Genomic DNA, 19,688 nt, shown 5'->3' on the forward strand with positions numbered 1-19,688 from the left:
GGACTTCTCGTCCCTTTTTCAAAATTGCCCAACGTGCCTTTTGCTTTAAAAGTTACTTGCAATGCTGCTCTTCTTTTTACAAATAATCCCAGTCTACTTGTTTTCAACGTGCTTCTTTACTGAAGAGTTTCTTAAAATCTTTAATTCTACAGCATTCCCCCTCTCTCTCCGCACCCCCCATCTTTCCCCAAACCTCCAACATTTGTGGGTTATAAAACAATTTTTATTCGTATAGCATCCTGAACATAATGAAACCTCCCTCATAGGGTGCTTTCAAAGAAACATTATAAAGCGAAGTCTTACAGTGTGATATCATAAAAGATTAAGTCAGATGACCAAAAGCTTGATCAAAGAGGTTGGTTTTAAGGGGTGTCTTAAAGGAATAAAGTGCGACAGGAAGCAGAAGGGTGTGCTAACATGGATTGAAAACGGTTTGTCAGATAAAATTGGAATAAATGGGTTCTTTTCGGAGTGGAAAGATAGAACTAGTGGAGTATCGTAGGGATCGGTTCTTGGCCAACAATTGTTCACTATTTGCATTAATAACCTGGAGAAAAGAACAGAATGCAAGATTTCCAGATTTATCAAACATAAGACGATAGGTGAAAGGGCAGGTTGTGATGTGGAAACTGTGATTTTGAAACAGGGTATAGATAGATTGGGTGACTGGGTGAAAACCAGGCAAATGAAGTTTAACGTGAAGAAGTGTGAGCCCATGCACTGGTAGGAGGAATCAAAAGACAGAACATTATCTAAATGGAGAAAGACTGCAGGTGAATGAAGTACAGAGAGATCTAGGTATTCTACTGCATGAGTCACAAAAAGCTAGCAAGCAGGTCCAATCAGTAGTTAAGGCAGCATTTTGGCCTTTATTGCAAAGGGGTTGGAGTTTAAAAAATAGGGAGCCTTTGTTGCAATTGGAAAGGGTGTTGGTGGGACCTCGCCTGAAATACTGCATACTGTTTTGGTCCCCTTACCTAAATTATATAGTAACGTTGGAGGCAGTCCAAAGAAAGTTCACTAGGTTAATTCCTGGGATGAGAGGGTTGTATATCAAGAGAGACTCTGTATTCTTTGGAGTTTAGAGAAGTGAGGGGTGACCTTATTCAAACATTTAAGATCCTGAGGGGGCTTGACAGGGTAAATGACGAGATGTTTTCATTAATGAGAGGGTCTTGAACAAAGGGACATAACTACAAGTTAAAGGGCCAGTCATTTAAAACTGAGATGCATAGAAACTTTTTCCTGCAGAGGGTGGTGAGTCACTGGAATTCTTTGCCTCAAATGGGTAGTGGAGGCTGGATCATTAGAATATTTAAAGTGAAGGTGGATAAATATTTGACAGATCGCGGAATGGAGGGCTATGGGGAAATTGCACAGAAATTGAGTTGAGGCCGTCAAAGATCAGCCCTCATCGTACCAAATGGCAGGATTGGCTGATGGTGGCTGATTTCTGCTTGTATTTCTTGTGCTCTTATGAAAGGAAATTCCAGAGTTTTGGGCCAAGGCAACTGGATGCACAGCCATTAATGATGGAACAATTATAATTGGGAATTCATAAGAAAATCACTCTAGCTTAAGGGTAAGCTAGAGTGATTTTTAAAACTAACTTTTCTAGTTTTTTTTTTAAATTTTATACCGGAAACCGGAAGGAATTTGCAAAGAGACTTGGGTAGTCTTTTTTTTCCCTTACCATAAACTGGAATGGTGAGGAATCCCGATACTCTACACAAGTAGAGTATCCCACCCTCCCCCCTCCTCTAACCTAAAAAAGGGAGAAGGGGGGAGGCTTGGAGTGAGAGCAGGAAAGTTTGTTTTTGTTTTTTGAGAGCTGTAAGGGCTTTGGTTCACAGGGCCTAAGCGAAAAGGGAGAGGCAAGGTAAGTTTATAAGTTTTTTTAATTACTTTTTTCTCTGTATTTCTAAAAAGGGCAAGTATGAGTGTGAGGCCAGTATGTTGTTGCCAATGCAATACGTGGGAGGTCCTGGAAGGCGGGGGGGGGGGGGGAAGAGAGGAGAGAGAGAGAGACAGACGGAGAGAGAGAGACAGACGGAGAGAGAGAGACAGACGGAGAGAGAGAGACAGACGGAGAGAGAGAGACAGACGGAGAGAGAGAGGCAGACGGAGAGAGAGAGGCAGACGGAGAGAGAGAGACAGACGGAGAGAGAGAGACAGACGGAGAGAGAGAGACAGACGGAGAGAGAGAGACAGACGGAGAGAGAGAGACAGACGGAGAGAGAGAGACAGACGGAGAGAGAGAGACAGACGGAGAGAGAGAGACAGACGGAGAGAGAGAGACAGACGGAGAGGGGGAGAGGGGGAGAGGGGGCTCACCTGGGGGAGGCAGCGGTGGCCAGCTCTTTGGAGCTGAGCCCCACCCAGTACTTCAAAAAAGGAAAAGAGCAATAAGGCAGTGTTAATAGGGGACTCCATAGCGAGGGGGTCAGATAGGCGTTTTTGCGGACACAGACGGGAGTCGTGGATGGTGGTTTGCCTCCCTGGAGCTGGGATCTGGGATGGCTCTGGACGCGTCCCAGACATCCTGAAAGGGGAGGGTGAGGAGCCAGAGGTTGTGGTACATACAGGTACCGCTGACATAGGCAGGAAGAGGAAAGGGGTCATGAAAAGGGATTATAGGGAATTAGGTAGACAGCTGAGAAAGAGGAACGCAAAGGTAGTAATCTCAGGATTGCTGCCTGCGCCGCAGGAGAGAGAGAGCAGGAATGGAATGAGGTGGAGGGTGAATGCGTGGCTGAGGGATTGGAGCAGGGGGCAGGGATTCCGGTTCCTGGATCACTGGGACCACTTTAGGGGCAGGTGTGACCTGTACAGTAAAGACAGGTGGCACTTGAATCCCAGGGGACCAATATCTTGGCAGGAAGGTTGGCTAGGGCTACTGGGGGGACTTTAAACTAGAAAGGTTGGGGGGAGGGAATAGAGATGAGGTGACTGAGAGCGAGGAGGTTAGCTCCCAAGTAGAGAAGGACTGTAGGCAGTATGTGAGGGAGATTAGACAGGTGATGGAGAAGGCTAGCGTCCAGACCGAGGGTCTGAGGTGTGTCTATTTAATGCTAGGAGTGTAGTGAATAAAGTAGATGAGCTTAGGGCGTGGATTGCTGCTTGGGAATGTGATGTGGTGGCCATTACAGAGACTTGGATGTCTCAGGGACAGGACTGGGTACTTCAGGTGCTGGGATTCAGATGTTTCAGGAAGGACAGGGAGGGAGGCAAAAGAGGTGGCAGAGTGGCACTGTTGATCAGGGGCAGGGTCATGGCTGCAGAGAAGGTGGATGCCGTGGAGGGACTGTCTACGGAGTCTCTGTGGGTGGAAGTTAGGAACAGCAAAGGATCGACAACTTTGCTGGGTGTTTTCTATAAGCTGCCCAATAGTGACGTGGAAGTTGAGGTGCAGATAGGGAAACAGATCCGAGAGAGACGTACTAATAACAGAGTTGTCATGATGGGAGACTTTAATTTCCCAAACATCGAATGGAATATCCCTAGGGTAAGGGGTTTGGATGGGGAGGAGTTTGTTAGGTGTGTTCAGGAGGGCTTCCTGATACAGCACGTGGATAAGCCTAGGAGAGGAAGGATGTGGAGGCTATTGAGAGGGTGCAGAGGAGATTTACAAGGATGTTGCCTGGATTGGTACTTAACCTGGTGCTGGCTAATGAACCAGGGCAGGTGTCGGATCTCTCGGTGGGAGAACATCTCGGGAATGGAGATCATAATTCTATCTACTTCATGACAGCATTGGAAAGAGATAGGATCAGGCAGGCTAGGAAGGGGTTTATCTGGAGTAAGGGGCAATATGAAGACATCAGGCAGATAATTGGACAAGTAAACTGGAAGGAGGTGTTCTTGGGGAAAAGTATTGAAGGAAGGTGGCAGATTTTCAAAGAATGTTTGACTGGAGCTGTGCATGACAACGTTCCGATGAGACAAGGTGGTTTTGGTAGGTCACGGAAACCGTGGTGCACGAAGATTGTGATGAACCTAGTCAGGAAGAAATGAAAGGCATACAAAAGGTTCAGAGAGCTAGGAGATGTTAAGGATCTAGAGGAGTGTAAGGCTTGTAGAAGGGAGCTTAAAAAGGAAATTAGGAGAGCCAGAAAGGGTCATGAGAAGACCTTGGCAGGTAAGATTAAGGAGAATCCCAAGACTTTCTACAAATACGTGAAAAGTAAAAGGATGAGAAGTGAAGGGATAGGACTTATAAACGGTGAAGGGGGAAAAGTCTGTGTGGAACCAGAAGAAATGGCAGAGGTGCTTAAAGAGTACTTTGCCTCGGAATTCACGGCGGAAAGTGATCTGGGAGGTTGTTCTACAGGCTTGCAGCAGACTGAAAAGATTGAGTATGTGGACATTAAGAAAGAGGATGTGTTGGAACTTTTAAATTCTATCAAGATAGATAAGTTGCTGGGACCGGATGGGTTTGTACCCCAAGTTTCTGTGGGAGGTGAGGGAAGTGGTTGCAGAGCCCCTGGCGATGATCTTTGCATCGTCGATGGAGATGGGAGAGGTTCCGGAGGATTGCGGATGTGGTTCCTATTTTCAAGAAAGGGAACAGGGATAGCCCGGGAAATTAGCGACTGGTGAGTCAGACCTCAGTGGTTGGGAAGTTGATGGAGAGGATTCTGAGGGACAAGATTTATGAGCATTTAGAAAAGTTTAGAACAATCAGAAATAGTCAACATGGCTTTGTCAAGGGCAGGTCGTGCCTTACGAGCCTAGCTGAGTTCTTTGAAAATGTGACTGAACACACTGACAAAGGAAGAGCGGTGGATGTGGTTTACATGGACTTCAGCAAGGCGTTTGATAAGGTCCCCCATGCAAAACTTGTTGAGAAGGTGAGAGGGCATCCAAGGGGCTTTGGCCTTGTGGATCCAGAACCGGCTTGCCTGCAGAAGGCAGAGAGTGGTTGTGGATGGGTCTTTTTCTGTGTGGAGGTCGGTCACCAGTGGAGTGCCCCAGGGATCTGTTCTAGGACCCTTGCTGTTTGTCATTTTCATAAATGACCTGGATGAGGAAGTGGAGGGATGGGTTAGTATGTTCACCGACGATACAAAGGTTGGTGGTGTTGTGGATAGTCTGGAGGGATGTCAGAGGTTGCAGCGTGACATAGATAGGATGCAAGACTGGGCGGAGAAGTGGTAGATGGACTTCAACGCAGATAAATGCGTAGTGGTCCATTTTGGCAGGATCAATGGGATGAAGGAGTACAATATCAAGGGTAGGAGTCTTAGCAGTGTTGAGGAGCAGAAGGATCTTGGGGTCTGGGTCCACAGGACGCTCAAATCGGCCTCGCAGGTGGAGGATGTACTCAAGAAGGCATATGGTGTACTGGCTTTCATTAATCGAGGGATTGAGTTTAGGAGTTGGGAGGTAATGCTGCAACTTTACAAGACCCTTGTCAGACCCCACTTGGAGTACCGTGTGCAGTTCTGGTCGCCTCACTACAGGAAGGATGTGGAGGCTATTGAGAGGGTGCAGAGGAGATTTACAAGGATGTTGCCTGGATTGGGAGGCATGCCTTATGAAGATAGGTTGAGGGAGCTAGGTCTCCTCCCTGGAGAGACGAAGGTCGAGAGGTGACCTGATAGAGGTTTATAAAATGTTGAGAGAAATAGTTGGGTGGATTCTCGGTGGCTACTTCCCAGGGCTGAAATGGTCGCTACATGAGGACACAGGTTTAAGGTGCTGGGAAGCAAGTACAGAGGAGATGTCAGGGGTAAGTTTTTCACTCAGAGGGTGGTGAGTGAGTGGAATCAGTTGCTGTCAGTGGTGGTAGAGGCGAACTCACTGGGGTCTTTTAAAAGACTTCTGGATGAGTATATGGGATTTAATGGGATTGTGAGTTACAGATAGTTCTATGGCTTGGTAGGTATAGATGCGATTGGCGCAACTTGTGGGCCAAAGGGCCTGTTTGTGCTGTAGTGTTCTATGTTCTAAATCGGAATTAGAAGACCACAGATATCTTGGAGGTTGTGGGGTGGAAGGGACTAGGCCATGCAGGAATTTGAAATCTGAGAATTTTAAAATCAAGATATTGCTTGAATGGGAGCCAAGCAACACAGTTAGGGGAACAAGTATTGCTGCAGTTAAGACACAGGCAGCAGAGGATGACGTCAAGTTTAGAGAGGGTACAATGAATTAGAATAGTCAAAAGACAAGAATAAGTGTTTCAGCAGCAGGTGCACTGAGGCAAGGCTGAAGTTTGAGGTGGAAATAGATGGTCTTAATAATAGCACGAACACAGGTCAGAAGCTCATCTCAGGATCAAGTGCAACACCAAGAATGCAAACAGATTGGTTTAACCTCAGACTGCTACCTGGGAGATTGATGGCATTGGTAATTAGGGAACAGAGACCAAAAACAGTGGCTTCAGTCTGTGCAACAATTAATAGGAGGAAATAAGGCCATATTTTATTAAAGGCTTAGCTCCACAAAGCATCTTGCAGATATCTTTGGCTGTCTGTAACAAGCATGTACTGACCATACCCAACCAGACCATGCTTGCAAAACTCAAAACAGCATCCAATATTAGATTTCATTCCACAATTGTACAACATTTGCTAAATAATCCTGACTGTGTGAAGAATTACACAGAAAACCAATATAAGATTAGCAGTCGGGCTCTTAGCATGGCTCATTTATGCTAAAAACTACATATATTCACACATGGTGCCCTATCCTTTGCAGACAGAAGGGGCATGTCCACGCCTCTAGCAATCAGAGTCCACTTGCTAACCAAAAGCATTCTCAGTTCATGCAGTATAACTGTTGTTCCCTTTACTATTAATAATGTTGCAACCTGTCCTGATGAGTCAAGATGGAAAACTTAACATGTTTTTTTTTTCAGCAATACGCTAGTTCTGTACTACCAAATATCATGGCTGATTTTGCTCCCATCTAGTCCAATTACGCTGTACATGAGTTGGAGTCTCTATCCACTTGCCACTGAGGAATTATCGTACTAATAATTGATTTAAAATGTAGTGAACACTTATTACTGGATAACATACATTTATAAATCAAGATATTAAGCATATCCTTCCTCTTCTGAATAAGTAGTTAACTACTCCCAGGCTTTCAATAAAAGTACTGGTATTTTAAAAGGGCATAAATGGAGCAGATATAATTAACCTCACATTGTGGTGAAGTTGATAGTCTCTACTTTGTATTCTGTGAATTGACCAGCCAAGCATTTTTAAAAGTTCAATCAATATATTACACGTGCAAACCCAACATCCTAATTAAGGAGTCTTACACATATCACACACAAACACTGATCATAAACAAAACCAGATATTTCAGTATGAAAGGTCATAACGGATTCATTGCAAAACAATTAATATATTTGATGTTTGATTCACAAATATTTAACAATGGCACTGTGCACATTAGAGAAGTTCATGTTGAGTCCATTATCTTTCAGTGGCTGAAATCAATAATTCAATTGCGTATTAAAATCCAATCCATATCAGATCAATACACAAGTTTAGTTAATTCAAAACAATCCATAACAAAATACATATATTAACTACCTTGTGTAAGCAGGTGTCCACCACCCAGTTGCAGACTTTCTCAAGGTCATCCGTTATCTCTAGTCTAGATCTAGTGAACTCACAGAGCTCCTCATTGGACATCACATCCCAAATGCCATCACACGCCAGTATAATAAACTCATCTTCTTCTGCTCTAAGAATCTCATACACTTCAGGCTCTGGAGATACCAGTTGTTCTGTAGGCCCTTTCCCATCGACACATTTGTAATCATAGTCCCCCAGTGCTCGTGAAACAGCTAGTGATCCATTAACTCGCTGTATCATTACACTGCCCCCTGCATTCTGGATTCGCTCTTTCTCCCTTGGGTTGCAAGGCTTATGATCCTGTGTTGAAAAGCAAAGTTGTGCATTTCGGTACAGAACAGCTCTTGAATCGCCACAGTTGATAAAGTATATGTGTTCTGGAGAGATCATTACTGCTACAGCTGTTGACCCACTCCTGTCCATGCCATTTCTCAGCTCTGAAAAATTACGCATGTACTCATCAATTTTCAAAAATCCAGTTCTGATACCACTCTTGACATGTTCTATGGTAGGTTCAATTGGATACCCAGATGCGTTTGTGCCTCTGAAGTCTTCGTTACTTGTTATGTGTTCAAGTAAGTGCTTTGAGCAGTAGTTTGCCACACGGGAGCCTGCATGACCATCATACACTGCGAAGAAGGACCATGTGTCCAGGCCTTGAGGAATGCCAACAATAGCTGTGTGAGCATCTTCCATCTCCACTCTCCAACCCTGCATGCTGCTAAGGCCATAGCGCAAGTTATTCCCTGCACCGTGTGCATTATGTTTCTCTGTTTTTGGTTTATCCAAAAATGCACCCATTTTTCACTTTCCTGAAAGAAAACAAGAGACACACATAACAAGTTACTTGGAACATCAAAATCATGAGCAAAACTCTCTAATTAGGAAAATATAAATGTCCAAAGAGTAAAAAATATTTATGTTTAACTATCATTATTCTCTGTGGAAGCAGGTGCTAATGTTTATTTTTCACCACTAACTGTTAAGGAGCCAGTAAATAGAAAATCTCTTACATTAAAAATAAGATTTAATGCTCTTCCCAAATTTCTAAACTTCTCCAAGTAACTAAACAGAAATCCAATTGTAAAACTGAATTTACCACAGAACACATAATTAAACAATCCTCCATACTCCTGGGTTTTCACAGAAATTTCTATGATCATAATGAAACATGTGTAAGATCATGGAATCGCACAAACATCAATAATAAACCAAGTACATCAATTTTGAGAAAAAAAGCAACATTGTTTGCAAATTAAATATTTGAAGCTCACACAAATCCTAAACAGCAAGACATGCTGATCTTGCAAGCTACCAACTATCCATAATTTCTTTTAAAATATAGAACATTATTGTAAAGAGCATTTAATTTCTACATTTTATTTTGAAGACCACAATCTAATTTTAGGTCACCAAATGAAAAAGAGCAAGATTAAAATTTTGCTAACACTGCCTGAAAAGCTCAAGTTGCACAAATACAGTATTAACATAGATTGAGCTTTAATGGATTAACTGGCAGTTTTCCTTCTCAACTTCTTTTGACTTAACTCTCATGCTTAAAAAACAACTTTGGCCAAAAATCAGATTTGTTTGATTGACGATCTTTCAGCCTATTAAAACTTAATCTCTACAGGCCATTCGGCCACTGTCACCACTAGTATTCTCAACAGAAATACAATAAATAACATTCCAAGTCTCCTTTTTGACATACTTTATCAGGGTCATATATGTAAGATTGCACATATTGTTCACAAATTCTTCACGTACTCAAAGAATTCCATAAAATCTCAAGAAAAAGGAGTTCCTAAACTATTAGCAATGACCATTAAAATAACTATCAGTGCTGTACAAAATGAACAGAAGACTTAGTCAAGAATCAACAAAAAGAAAATTACATTTTAACCGTACAAACTTTTCTTCACATGCTTTAAAACTAAAGCAAGTGAATAGAACTTGCAAGTAGGGGTGGCATGGTGACTAGCACTGCTGCCTCTCTCCGCCAGGGACCCGGGTTCGATTCCTGGCTTGGGTCAGGAGTCTGCACGAGTTTCCTCCAGGTGCTCCAGTTTCCTCTCTCAGTTCGAAAGACATGCTGGTTACATGCATTGGCCATGCTAAATTCTCCCTCGGTGTTCCCTAACAGGCACCAGAGTGTGGTGACAAGGGGATTTTCGCAGTAACTTCATTACAGTGCTAATGTAAGCTTACTTGTGATAATAATAAATAAACTTAAACTCTAAACTTAAAAAAAAACTTAACTGAACTCTTTTAGTCATGTCAAGAGGGTCAGATTTCCATATTGTGCATTACACCTAAACTTCAAATTATTTGTGTAAAATGTTACTTAATTTATTACTATGAGAGTTGGATTTGCAGGAATAAACTACTATGAGATTCATAACTCACGGGTCCATCATATAACTATCTCTTTATAAACCACTATTCCAGGAATATATACTAACAAGGGAAAAGCTATTTACTACCATTATTCATCAAAAATCTTTCGTCAAGAGTATCCTGAACTGATTTTACGTGGCAGTGTAAATCATGTATGGCATTATTGTGATTCAGTTGGACCAGGTTAAAGATAGAATATTAATACCAGAAAATGCCAGCTCCCAAATACCAGACATTTGTTTCAAAAACATTACTGGCAGAGCAATCATTTTATTAAATCTAAAAAAATTGATTTTTATGCTTCATTTTACTCTCATGTTGAAATAAATAATTCACTTACACAAAATGGAGTGTGTAAAAATAATTTTACCATTAAACAGAGCAGATCCGTTTTCCTATTTTGGGGAGGTCTAAAATACAGATTGTTCAATATAAACAAAGTGATGGGAACTTACTCACAATCTGGATGACAAATTAAATATTGCAATGTCTCTATTGACAAGTTTGATGGACATCATATAAGGAAGAGAATGAAGTGTGACAGTATGAGAAGCAAGAGAATACAGCACACAAACACAGGCAGAGTAACACTTACATGCCCTGGGTTCTAAAGTAACACTTGTCTGAAAGCAGTAATCTGCCTCAAGTACTGTTTACCATGGGAAGCCAAAAGAAGAGTAATTCCTCAAAACACAAATTAATCCACTGGAGAGGTGACCAGCTTCTTCAGAGAAAATAAGTCACATGAATCTCATTTTGAATCATGGATCACGTTGAACATCCTCTCAGCATGTAAAGGCTCAAGAAAAAAAGGGAATGCACATACATATGTATTTATAGGCTGCAATACTCAGTCTGTAGAACCTCAACTTAAAATTAACTAAGCATTTAAGATATCAGCTGTCCGGCTGAATTACACCACAGTAATGCTTCCTGCTTGCAGCTCCATTTCTGGACTCCATAGATACCAAAAAGAAACAGTGTCCTATCATTCCCAGTGTCAAACAAAATGAAACTTCTGAAATGGCTTTGTAACAACCTTAAATTATCTTGGGTAGCCCTGGGAAAATATTGTATTGATTCTTGTTTGTTTGCCCAAGTTAGAGCAACAAATGAAAAATATAATTGGCATAATTTTCCTCAAGTTCATTAAAGAAAAACACATGCACCAAGTCACAATTCAGCAAATAATCTGAGGGAATCAGGTGGGAACCTTTAAGCTTCCTTTAATGGACTGGAGAGCAAGAGAAACCACTGACAACCCATGCTTGTGCATAAAGAAAGGCTACTTTTGCAAGATACTGGAGGGCTGGCGTCACCTTGGTAGCTGTACTTTAGATGTGCTCCTTTAGAATAGGAAACTGAGGCAAAGCGAGGAAAAAATATATTAATTGGAACAGGCAAGGTAGAGGCACATTGCAGAAAGCAAGTGGAAAAGAAGATAGGAAGATGCAAAATAATCAGTCAGCAAGAAACTAAAGTTGAGGGGGAGAAGGGATATAATAATGCTAGTGGAGTACCTAGGAAAAAATACACATGATAAAGGTTAAAATGGACATGCATTACCATCACATGTCCAATTATCAATTATTAATTTTTATTTACTAATTCTATACCTCTTATTAGTACTAATTATACTAACTATTATTTACTAATTAGTTTAATTCTGAGTACAACAGTGAACCATTTACTACCTTTCAGATTAGACAGAGAAACGTAATAGGCATCCCATTTAGTCTCCAATATAACACAAGTCAAGGAATAACTAACCTGCTCAAAACAATATCGTGTTATATTTTCTCAACCATATTAATCATAGCACTTGAGCACAAATCTGTCTCAAAATACAGCATCTGTGAACTGAGAAAGATGTTATCCCACTTCCACCAATGTAACATTTTATTAGTAGCCCTTTTTATGTTTAGAGTTTGTTTATTTGTCATAAGTAAGGCTTGCATTAACACAGAAATGAAGTTACTGTGAAATTCTCCTCGTCACCACAGTCAGCACCTGTTCGGGTCAATGCACCTAACCAGCACGTGTTTCAGAATGTGGGAGGAAACTGGAGCACCCAGAGGAAATGCTTGCAGACACAGGGAGAATGTGCAATCTCCACATAGACGTGTGATCCAAGCTGGGAATCCAACCTGGGTCCCTGGCGTTGTGAAGTAGTGTGTTAACCACTGTGCTACCATGCTGCCTCCTGTTTATTTGACAGCACAGAACTTGAAAATTTGCTGAAAAAATACATTTTGTTGAAGGCTTTCAACTTATATTCATCAGGACAATGTCCCAATGTCAGGAAAGCAACAACTTTATACTAGATGAGAAGAGTGTGCTAATTGGTTGGCAGGTAGATTTTGATTGGTAAAGACACTGTATGGAGAATGCACCAGTTGATAGTGAGCGACAGATAACTGTCAAGCAGCATTTGAAATTTAAAACAGGTAGCTTAACTCTGATTAGTCAAGGCATTGCCCTACAAAGTACAAAAGTGTCCAACACTGGGATAATTCCATGTGTGGACAACATTAGTTAAATAATCCTCCATGTGCTAAAAACGACACCAACAAACACAGTATAAAGTTGTTTCCCCTGACAGTGGTAGTTTTGTAATTGGCCTGATTGCAAGATGAAAAACTTTTAACAAAATGTATTTTTCAACAATATTACATCAGTGTTAGACTGTAAACAATAATTAGTTTAAAAGTCATCATGAATTATTAGTTTGACATTTGCACAAAATTGCATTATCAAATCATAAGCATTTTAAAAAGACAATTCATTGTGAAATTCACTGATCTGCAATAATAATGGATAATCTTTTTTCCCCATTTCTCTCACAAATACAAATATAACACAAACCAGTACTACATCAGTATCAAACTCCACTAAGTGGCATCTTAGATGGTTTTGAAAGCTGAATTTCTCGACTCAGTCAATTCTGTTTCTATGTTTTATGGAATAGAGGATAAGTCTTACTGTTTTGGGGAAAAATGTTTTTCAGGTCGTCAGTGAAAGCCACTGTACTTACTGCCCTTTCTCAAGCATGCTGGCAACAAAGTGTATGACATGTGGAATTTTGGGGGCCAGCATACATTGCTAGCTGACAGACTGATTTGGAACATCCTTCTTTTCCTGTTTTAAATTAGTTCAGATCAAGCAATTCAATTTTATTTTTATTGCCATACAATGCAAAGCACATAGGAATAGTATTAAAAACAAAAACAGCAACATCACGCATATAACTCAAAGTGTGCGTGCATTCTCCAGAATATATACCACACCTGCAGGGATTATCCCAGTCCATTCTTCTCCACTATAATAGTAGCCAAGTGTCTCTGGACAGTGTGATGATATAATTTCATAGGAAGTTTTAAATGGTCCCTTGCCATCCATAATCTTGGACTGTACTGCCAACCCGCCAAATTATTTCTAGCACTTTAACATTATGATCCAGATCCAGGACTTGGCATAATTAAAACAAAAAAACTATTTTGTTTCATTGCATTTCATTCTTTTTTATACAATTTTTCCACTCCTCTTGTAGACCCTCCCTAGAACTTGAGTAGGCTGGTATAGCACGAACAAGAGTGAATGAAACATTAAATCAAAGATCCAACTGCCTTTTCAGGTAAACATAAAAAATTCTAAGGTGCTGTACTATTCAAAGGGGATGATGCAGCGAGTTTTCCCAGTAAAGGATAAATACTATGCCAGACAACCAACATGACAGAGAAGTAAACAGATTAACTAGGTATTTATTTTATGTTGTGGACTTCCTATTGTAAATGTTTTTCAAATTTATATTCAGTACTATATGCAACAAACTCCCAGGATTCAGCATAATAAAGAACGGTTTTTATTCCACATATAAGTATAGAAAAGACAACAGGGATCAGTACAAAAAAATTCAGAGAGTTAGACATCATAGTCCTTGGGATTACAGTCAGTGCCCTCTTTTGTAAAGATATTGAAAAGGGTAACACAAAACATATGTGGAAATGCAGGATAATAGGACATGACACTGTGGTGCACAATCTTTCATGGAACAATGTCAAAACTACATTATCAATCAAGTCCCTCTTATGGGGGAGGTAAAGGAATCTCTCAGGAGGTGCACCAGAAGGTCCCATCAAGACAAGGGCTACTCCTAAATGCAGCTCTTAAAATTAGGAACAAATCAGACAAAAAAATGCCCAAAAAACATGATAACAAGAACAGAGCAACAGTTCCATCAGAAGAATGGAAAGACAACCAGGTTCTTAGCAGCAAGCCTGTCATTATAAGCATGAGAGAAAAAAGAGCCAATACAAGCTTCCCACAAAAAAAAAGGTATTCTGGGGTGGTGGTGGGGGGAACCACCCCTCTCCCTGTGTCCTAAATGTTGAAAAAAATCCTCCACACTCCCCCCTCCCCCACTGCGAACCACCAAGTAAATCACTGCCCACTTCAGCATTACACACAGTAAAAAGTCTCACAACACCAAGTTAAACACCAGCATTACACAAACAGACCCAGGATAATAACATGGAAAGCTAGTAGTACAAGCTCCTTTTTGATTCCAACCATTACCTCAACCTCCAAGAGGGAAAAAAAAACACCCTCTGTTCATGGGCTCCTGTAAAAGAAAGGTCATCAGGACACGCACAATCCAGACATCCTAGGGAGAGATACGATCTTCTTCCCCCACACCCCAAAACAGGATATCCTTGCACATCATACTCAATACACCGCAGCTACCCCCACACAATAACACACGACCACAGGAATGCACAGGGAGCCCAAGCCCCCCAAGAAAACAAAACCAGCTCTAGAGACTCCATACAAGGTCATATGGAGAAAAATGAACCCTCTGCCCCACCCCAACCTGGCATTCACCAGGGCCCAAACCTACATATGAACTACCAATCTCAGCAAATAACAGGGCACCACCGCTCAGAAAAGACGAGTGCGCAGGGGGAGAAGAAACCATAGAGGCTCTCAGCCACATCTCTCCCTAACCTCAAAGGTGGTGGTGGTGGCGGCAGTGGAGGAGGAGGCGGAGGCGAAAAATATAGGCAACCACTCTCCCATCCAACATGCTCCCCACCTAATCCCGCAACTTTGCTAATTACAAACTGACTTCAATGGCTCTGAAATATTTTGGGCCATCATGAGGATGTAAAACATGCTATAAAAATGAACTGTATTTTTCCCAACATCTCTCTCCTGCCACAAGAAGAATAGCAAACCATTGATGGACTGCAGCAATTCACCAAAACACGTAGAGAAACAACAGGGAGAAGACAGGTTACCCCCTTCCCATGAGAACACAGGTTGCGGATGCACAAATAACTTGATTGCCCAGTCAAAGTACGGAGAACATGGGAATGAGAATTGTACATTTGAATCCACACCCAACTATGATACACCAAAATGTTCAAATGCAGGGCAACCTCCATGATTATAATTTAATCAGTGGCATCTTCTCAAATTCATACTTGTTTTACATCTCTACCCCAAGCTCTATATTAGTGGAGATTAACCTGACTCATGCTTCTTGCATTCATGCATGAACTGTTGTAGTTTAGTGATATTACAATAACACCTTATTATTCATTTAAAGAGAAAATAATGAGAAAGACAATTTTCAAAATAATTGTAGATGGGCAAATGAAAACAATCAATTTGACTGAAGTGCAACCAGAATTTTCTATCTGGTGGCTATTACTATCTTTCGGACTTTGTTCCTTGTGAATTATTGGATTGCCATGAGGAACTAGTGAGGGCATTACTGTTTGCTTTGACATATCCTCATGTTCACAAGTTAATAATCTGCTTATTTCTGAAAGTAATCCTGGACGAGCCTGTAACAACGGGCAGCACAGTGATTAGCACTGCTGCTTCATAGTACCAAGGATCCAGGTTTGATTCCAGCCTTGGGTGACTCTCTGTATGGAGTTTGCATATTTTCTCCATATCTGCATGGATTTCTTCTAGTGTTTTAGTTTCTACCCGCAGTCTGAAGATATGCAGATTAGGTGGACTGGCCATGCTAAATTGCCCCTTGGTGTCCAAAGTTATGTAGGTTAGGTGGATTAGCCATGGTAAATGTATTGGTTTAAGGCAGGAGTATAGGATGCTCTTTCAGAGAATCAGTGCAGACTCGAACGGGCTGATCGTCTTCTGTCTGCACTGTGGGGATCTATAGTTCAATGGAAGTACTTTACTTCAACACAACAGCTCACACCACCATCCATCGTGATTATATTTTCTTTACCAGCCCAATTTCCCATCCATTCCAATCTGCCATCATAACACTTTCTTTGACCATTCTCCTAGATTCAGTTTTTTGATATTTATGTGTGTTTTGGTTTCTCCCCGACAACAACCCCCCTGGAATCTTCTGAATGTTTAATTCTAGCTTCGAACACAAGTTATGTTCAATGTCCCAAGACTAGAAGAAAACAAATAAAGCAAGACTACACTGATGAAGCATGTTAAAATTGGTGACACACTCATTCACTGTCACTTCAGGGTTGAAGTAACACACTCAAATGTTCACAATTAGTACAGGTGAAGGAAAGGCATAGAATTAAAGCAAGTCCAAGGTAATCATTTCCCGTTCAGTTGCTGTCATTTCACCATGGTCCTATCACTTGACAAGTCGAACATTTTTTTCAACAAAATAAAACAGCACAAACAAAAAGTTGCTGAATCGGCAGCTTTGTCAATTACACTGTCTTAAGACATGGCCCAAGTATCTTCAGCTTCCCAAGGACTTGGGCTTGGCCTCTCTGTTCCCAGCTGGCCTTGTTTCCCACTGCAAATCCTGATCAAATTGGGCCCCCATTGCTGGCTAAGTGCCATTGTGACACCCCAAGTATAGAATGTTTTTTGTACTTCAATTCAGGAGGCGATTAAAAGCCTAAAATAAAAATCAAAACATCATATGAACAATGTTAATATATTGCTCCTTGAACAGACTTCTGTCAATTGTCAGAGCACAAAACTCAATGCACACATGCTGGAACAACATGACAGAACATGTATGCTAATGGTCTGGAATCAAGGCCAACACAAGATGCAAAGGCAAAAGATGTGCAGTACAGTGCTTAAACCATGCAGCATCACTGCTAACACCAAACGCACACAAAAATCTTTCCGATCATTTGCTATTTATATTCCAAAGTCAGATTACAACGCTCAAGCAGAAGGTAATTTAAATATATCTTTGAATATAATTTACATTCCTACACCATTCTCTAAAAGAGGAAAGGATTCAGTAATTTATACTAAAGTAAATATCTTGCACCCCTGTTTTCACTTCAACCTCGTCCAAACAATGAGTGAGTGCTCTTTTCAGACATTTATTTTCCTACTAAATTACAAGTAGTTCCAATATTTAATTTCCTTTGACCTGCAAAAAGTACATTTTTACAATAATTTTACCCCAATAAACTGAAATACCTAAAAATTTGTCAGACGTTATCCCACTTAAGGTGGTTACTGGATAAGTATTTTCCCTTACTTTGTCCTTAAATGTAAATTTTATTAGCTTCTCCATAACTGATTTACGACAATCCTTGATGTTTCCAGCTATAATACAAAGTACAATGTTACAAATTAATTAGAAAGTTCAGATTATACTTCTAAATTCATCATTGCTCAACTCAAATGCATCTGTTAAAAATACAGCTGGTATAATGAAAAATAAAAGTAATTTTCCCATATAGCAATGTATAGAGCACCAGCAAGCCGAAGTAATTGGAAGTGAGAAAACAGAGCAAAGACAAGATAGGATTTCAGTTAAATATTACAGGCTACAAAGTAGGATAGAAAAGCCAAGGAAGGAAGAAGGGTGTGAAGTAACTGTGTGAACCAAATGCAAAGATCTGATGGTGTAATAGCAGTAGCAGAAACATAACAGACAAAGAGGTTGCAACAGAATCCACAAATGGAGATAAAGATCATGATGGGACCATTATTGAAGGGTAGACTACAGACCAAATAGTAAAAAAAAGAAACAGATGGAGAGCTTCTTCGGCAAATCTATGAAATGGTTAAAAATTCCTAATCGTAAACCCCTAAAAACTGCTGAGGAGTGAGCAATAGAGTTTTTACAACGTGTATAAGACTGTTTTCTGACCCAAAATGCAAGAAAGCCAACACAATGGAACAAATGGTTGAAGGTAATAATTGAAAGAGGAGCAGGTGATAAAAGACCAAAGTAACAGAAAGTAGAGAAAAAACTAAAAGATTGAGAGGGCAGCCAAAATAAACTGGGATAAAATATTTACAAACATAAAAAAGGAATTAACAATATTAAAAGAAGAGACTGATAGAGTTCAGGAGAAACATATTTCAGACAATGATAAAATTGATAATTGATAATATTGAGATCACCAACAACCAGTCCTGGTGCTCCCCCAACTATATCGATACTATAATTAAGAAAGCTCACCAATGCCTCTACTTTCTCAGAAGACTAAGGAAATTTGGCATGTCAGCTACAACTCTCACCAACTTTTACAGATGCACCAAAGAAAACATTCTTTCTGGTTGCATCACAACTTGGAAAGGTTCTTGTTCTGCCCAAGACCGCAAAAAACTACCAAAGGTTGTGAATGTAGCCCAACCCAGCACACAAACCAGTCTTTCATCCATTGACTCTGTCTATACTTCCCACAGCCTAGGCAAAGCAGCCAACATAATTAAGGACCCCATGCACCCTGGGCATTCTCTCTTCCAACTTTTTCTGCTGGGAAAAAGATACAAAAGACTGAGGTCACATACCAAGTGACTCAAGAACAGCTTCTTCCCTGCTGCCATCAGACTTTTGAATAGACCTACCTTGCATTAAGTTGATCCTTTTCTACACCCTAGCTATGACTGTAACACTACATTCTGCACTCTCGTTTCCTTCTCAATGAAGGGTTTGCTTTGTCCATACAGCACATAAGAAACAATACTTTTCACTGTATGCTAATACATGTGACAATAATAAATCAAACCAAATTAAATCCAAAGAAAAAGGCCAATAACAAAGTACATAAATAATAAAAGGGACAGGACAAAAATTTGATGAGGTTTGAAAAGAAGTAAAGACATTTAAGACAAAGAGGAACTAGGAACTTGAAAATCAAAGATAAGAAAATCATGACATTCTTTGGTGCATAACAAAAAGGTAGGTATGTATAGAGCCACAAAGGGATGAGCAACATAACCTCACAAAAGATGCTACTGAACTGGTACAGATGAGAGTATTTTGTCTCCGTTTTCACTGGGGAGGCGTAGACAGATTTATAACAGTTCAGATAGAAAAAGGGAACACTGGATAAACTAAACAAACTAAAAGGGGGCAAACCCCCAGATCTAGATAGATTGTGCTTGATACTTAAATCAGAAAAGAGATTGTAGTGACACGCAAACCCATATATAAAAACTCATCAGAAGTAGTTATAGTGTCAGAGGACTTGCATGCAGCAAACTAGAGAGAGACCTGATCCATGGAACACAAATATTAAAAAGTTGCCAACATGTCAAAAAGAAATTTTAAAATTTTTGTACAAAGGGATAAGAACATGGAACTCTCAGCCACTTGCTATATAATTCTATGTAAATGATCTGATAATTAAACATTAGAATGCTAATATCTTACTTTACTGTGTTACTAAAATTAATTTATTCAATTAACCTAAAAGTGACTTTGAACTA

At 40.4% G+C, this 19,688-nt stretch overlaps 1 protein-coding gene across 4 annotated transcripts in view; it reads right to left on the minus strand.

Annotated features, from left to right (window-relative positions):
• ppm1ba (protein phosphatase, Mg2+/Mn2+ dependent, 1Ba) overlaps positions 1-19,688 on the minus strand; it is a 129,915-nt gene that overhangs the window by 46,309 nt on the left and 63,918 nt on the right. For all 4 annotated transcript variants that reach the window (XM_080200646.1, XM_080200643.1, XM_080200644.1 and 1 more), the window contains exon 2: positions 7,548-8,404. In XM_080200646.1, coding sequence (XP_080056772.1) covers positions 7,548-8,393 — 846 coding nt within the window. In that variant the 5' untranslated portion in view covers positions 8,394-8,404. The remainder of the gene's footprint in view (positions 1-7,547; positions 8,405-19,688) is intronic.

This window comes from Carcharhinus amblyrhynchos, chromosome 12 (genome assembly GCF_965287045.1).
Source record: "Carcharhinus amblyrhynchos chromosome 12, sCarAmb.v2.hapA, whole genome shotgun sequence".
Lineage (NCBI taxonomy): Eukaryota > Metazoa > Chordata > Chondrichthyes > Carcharhiniformes > Carcharhinidae > Carcharhinus > Carcharhinus amblyrhynchos.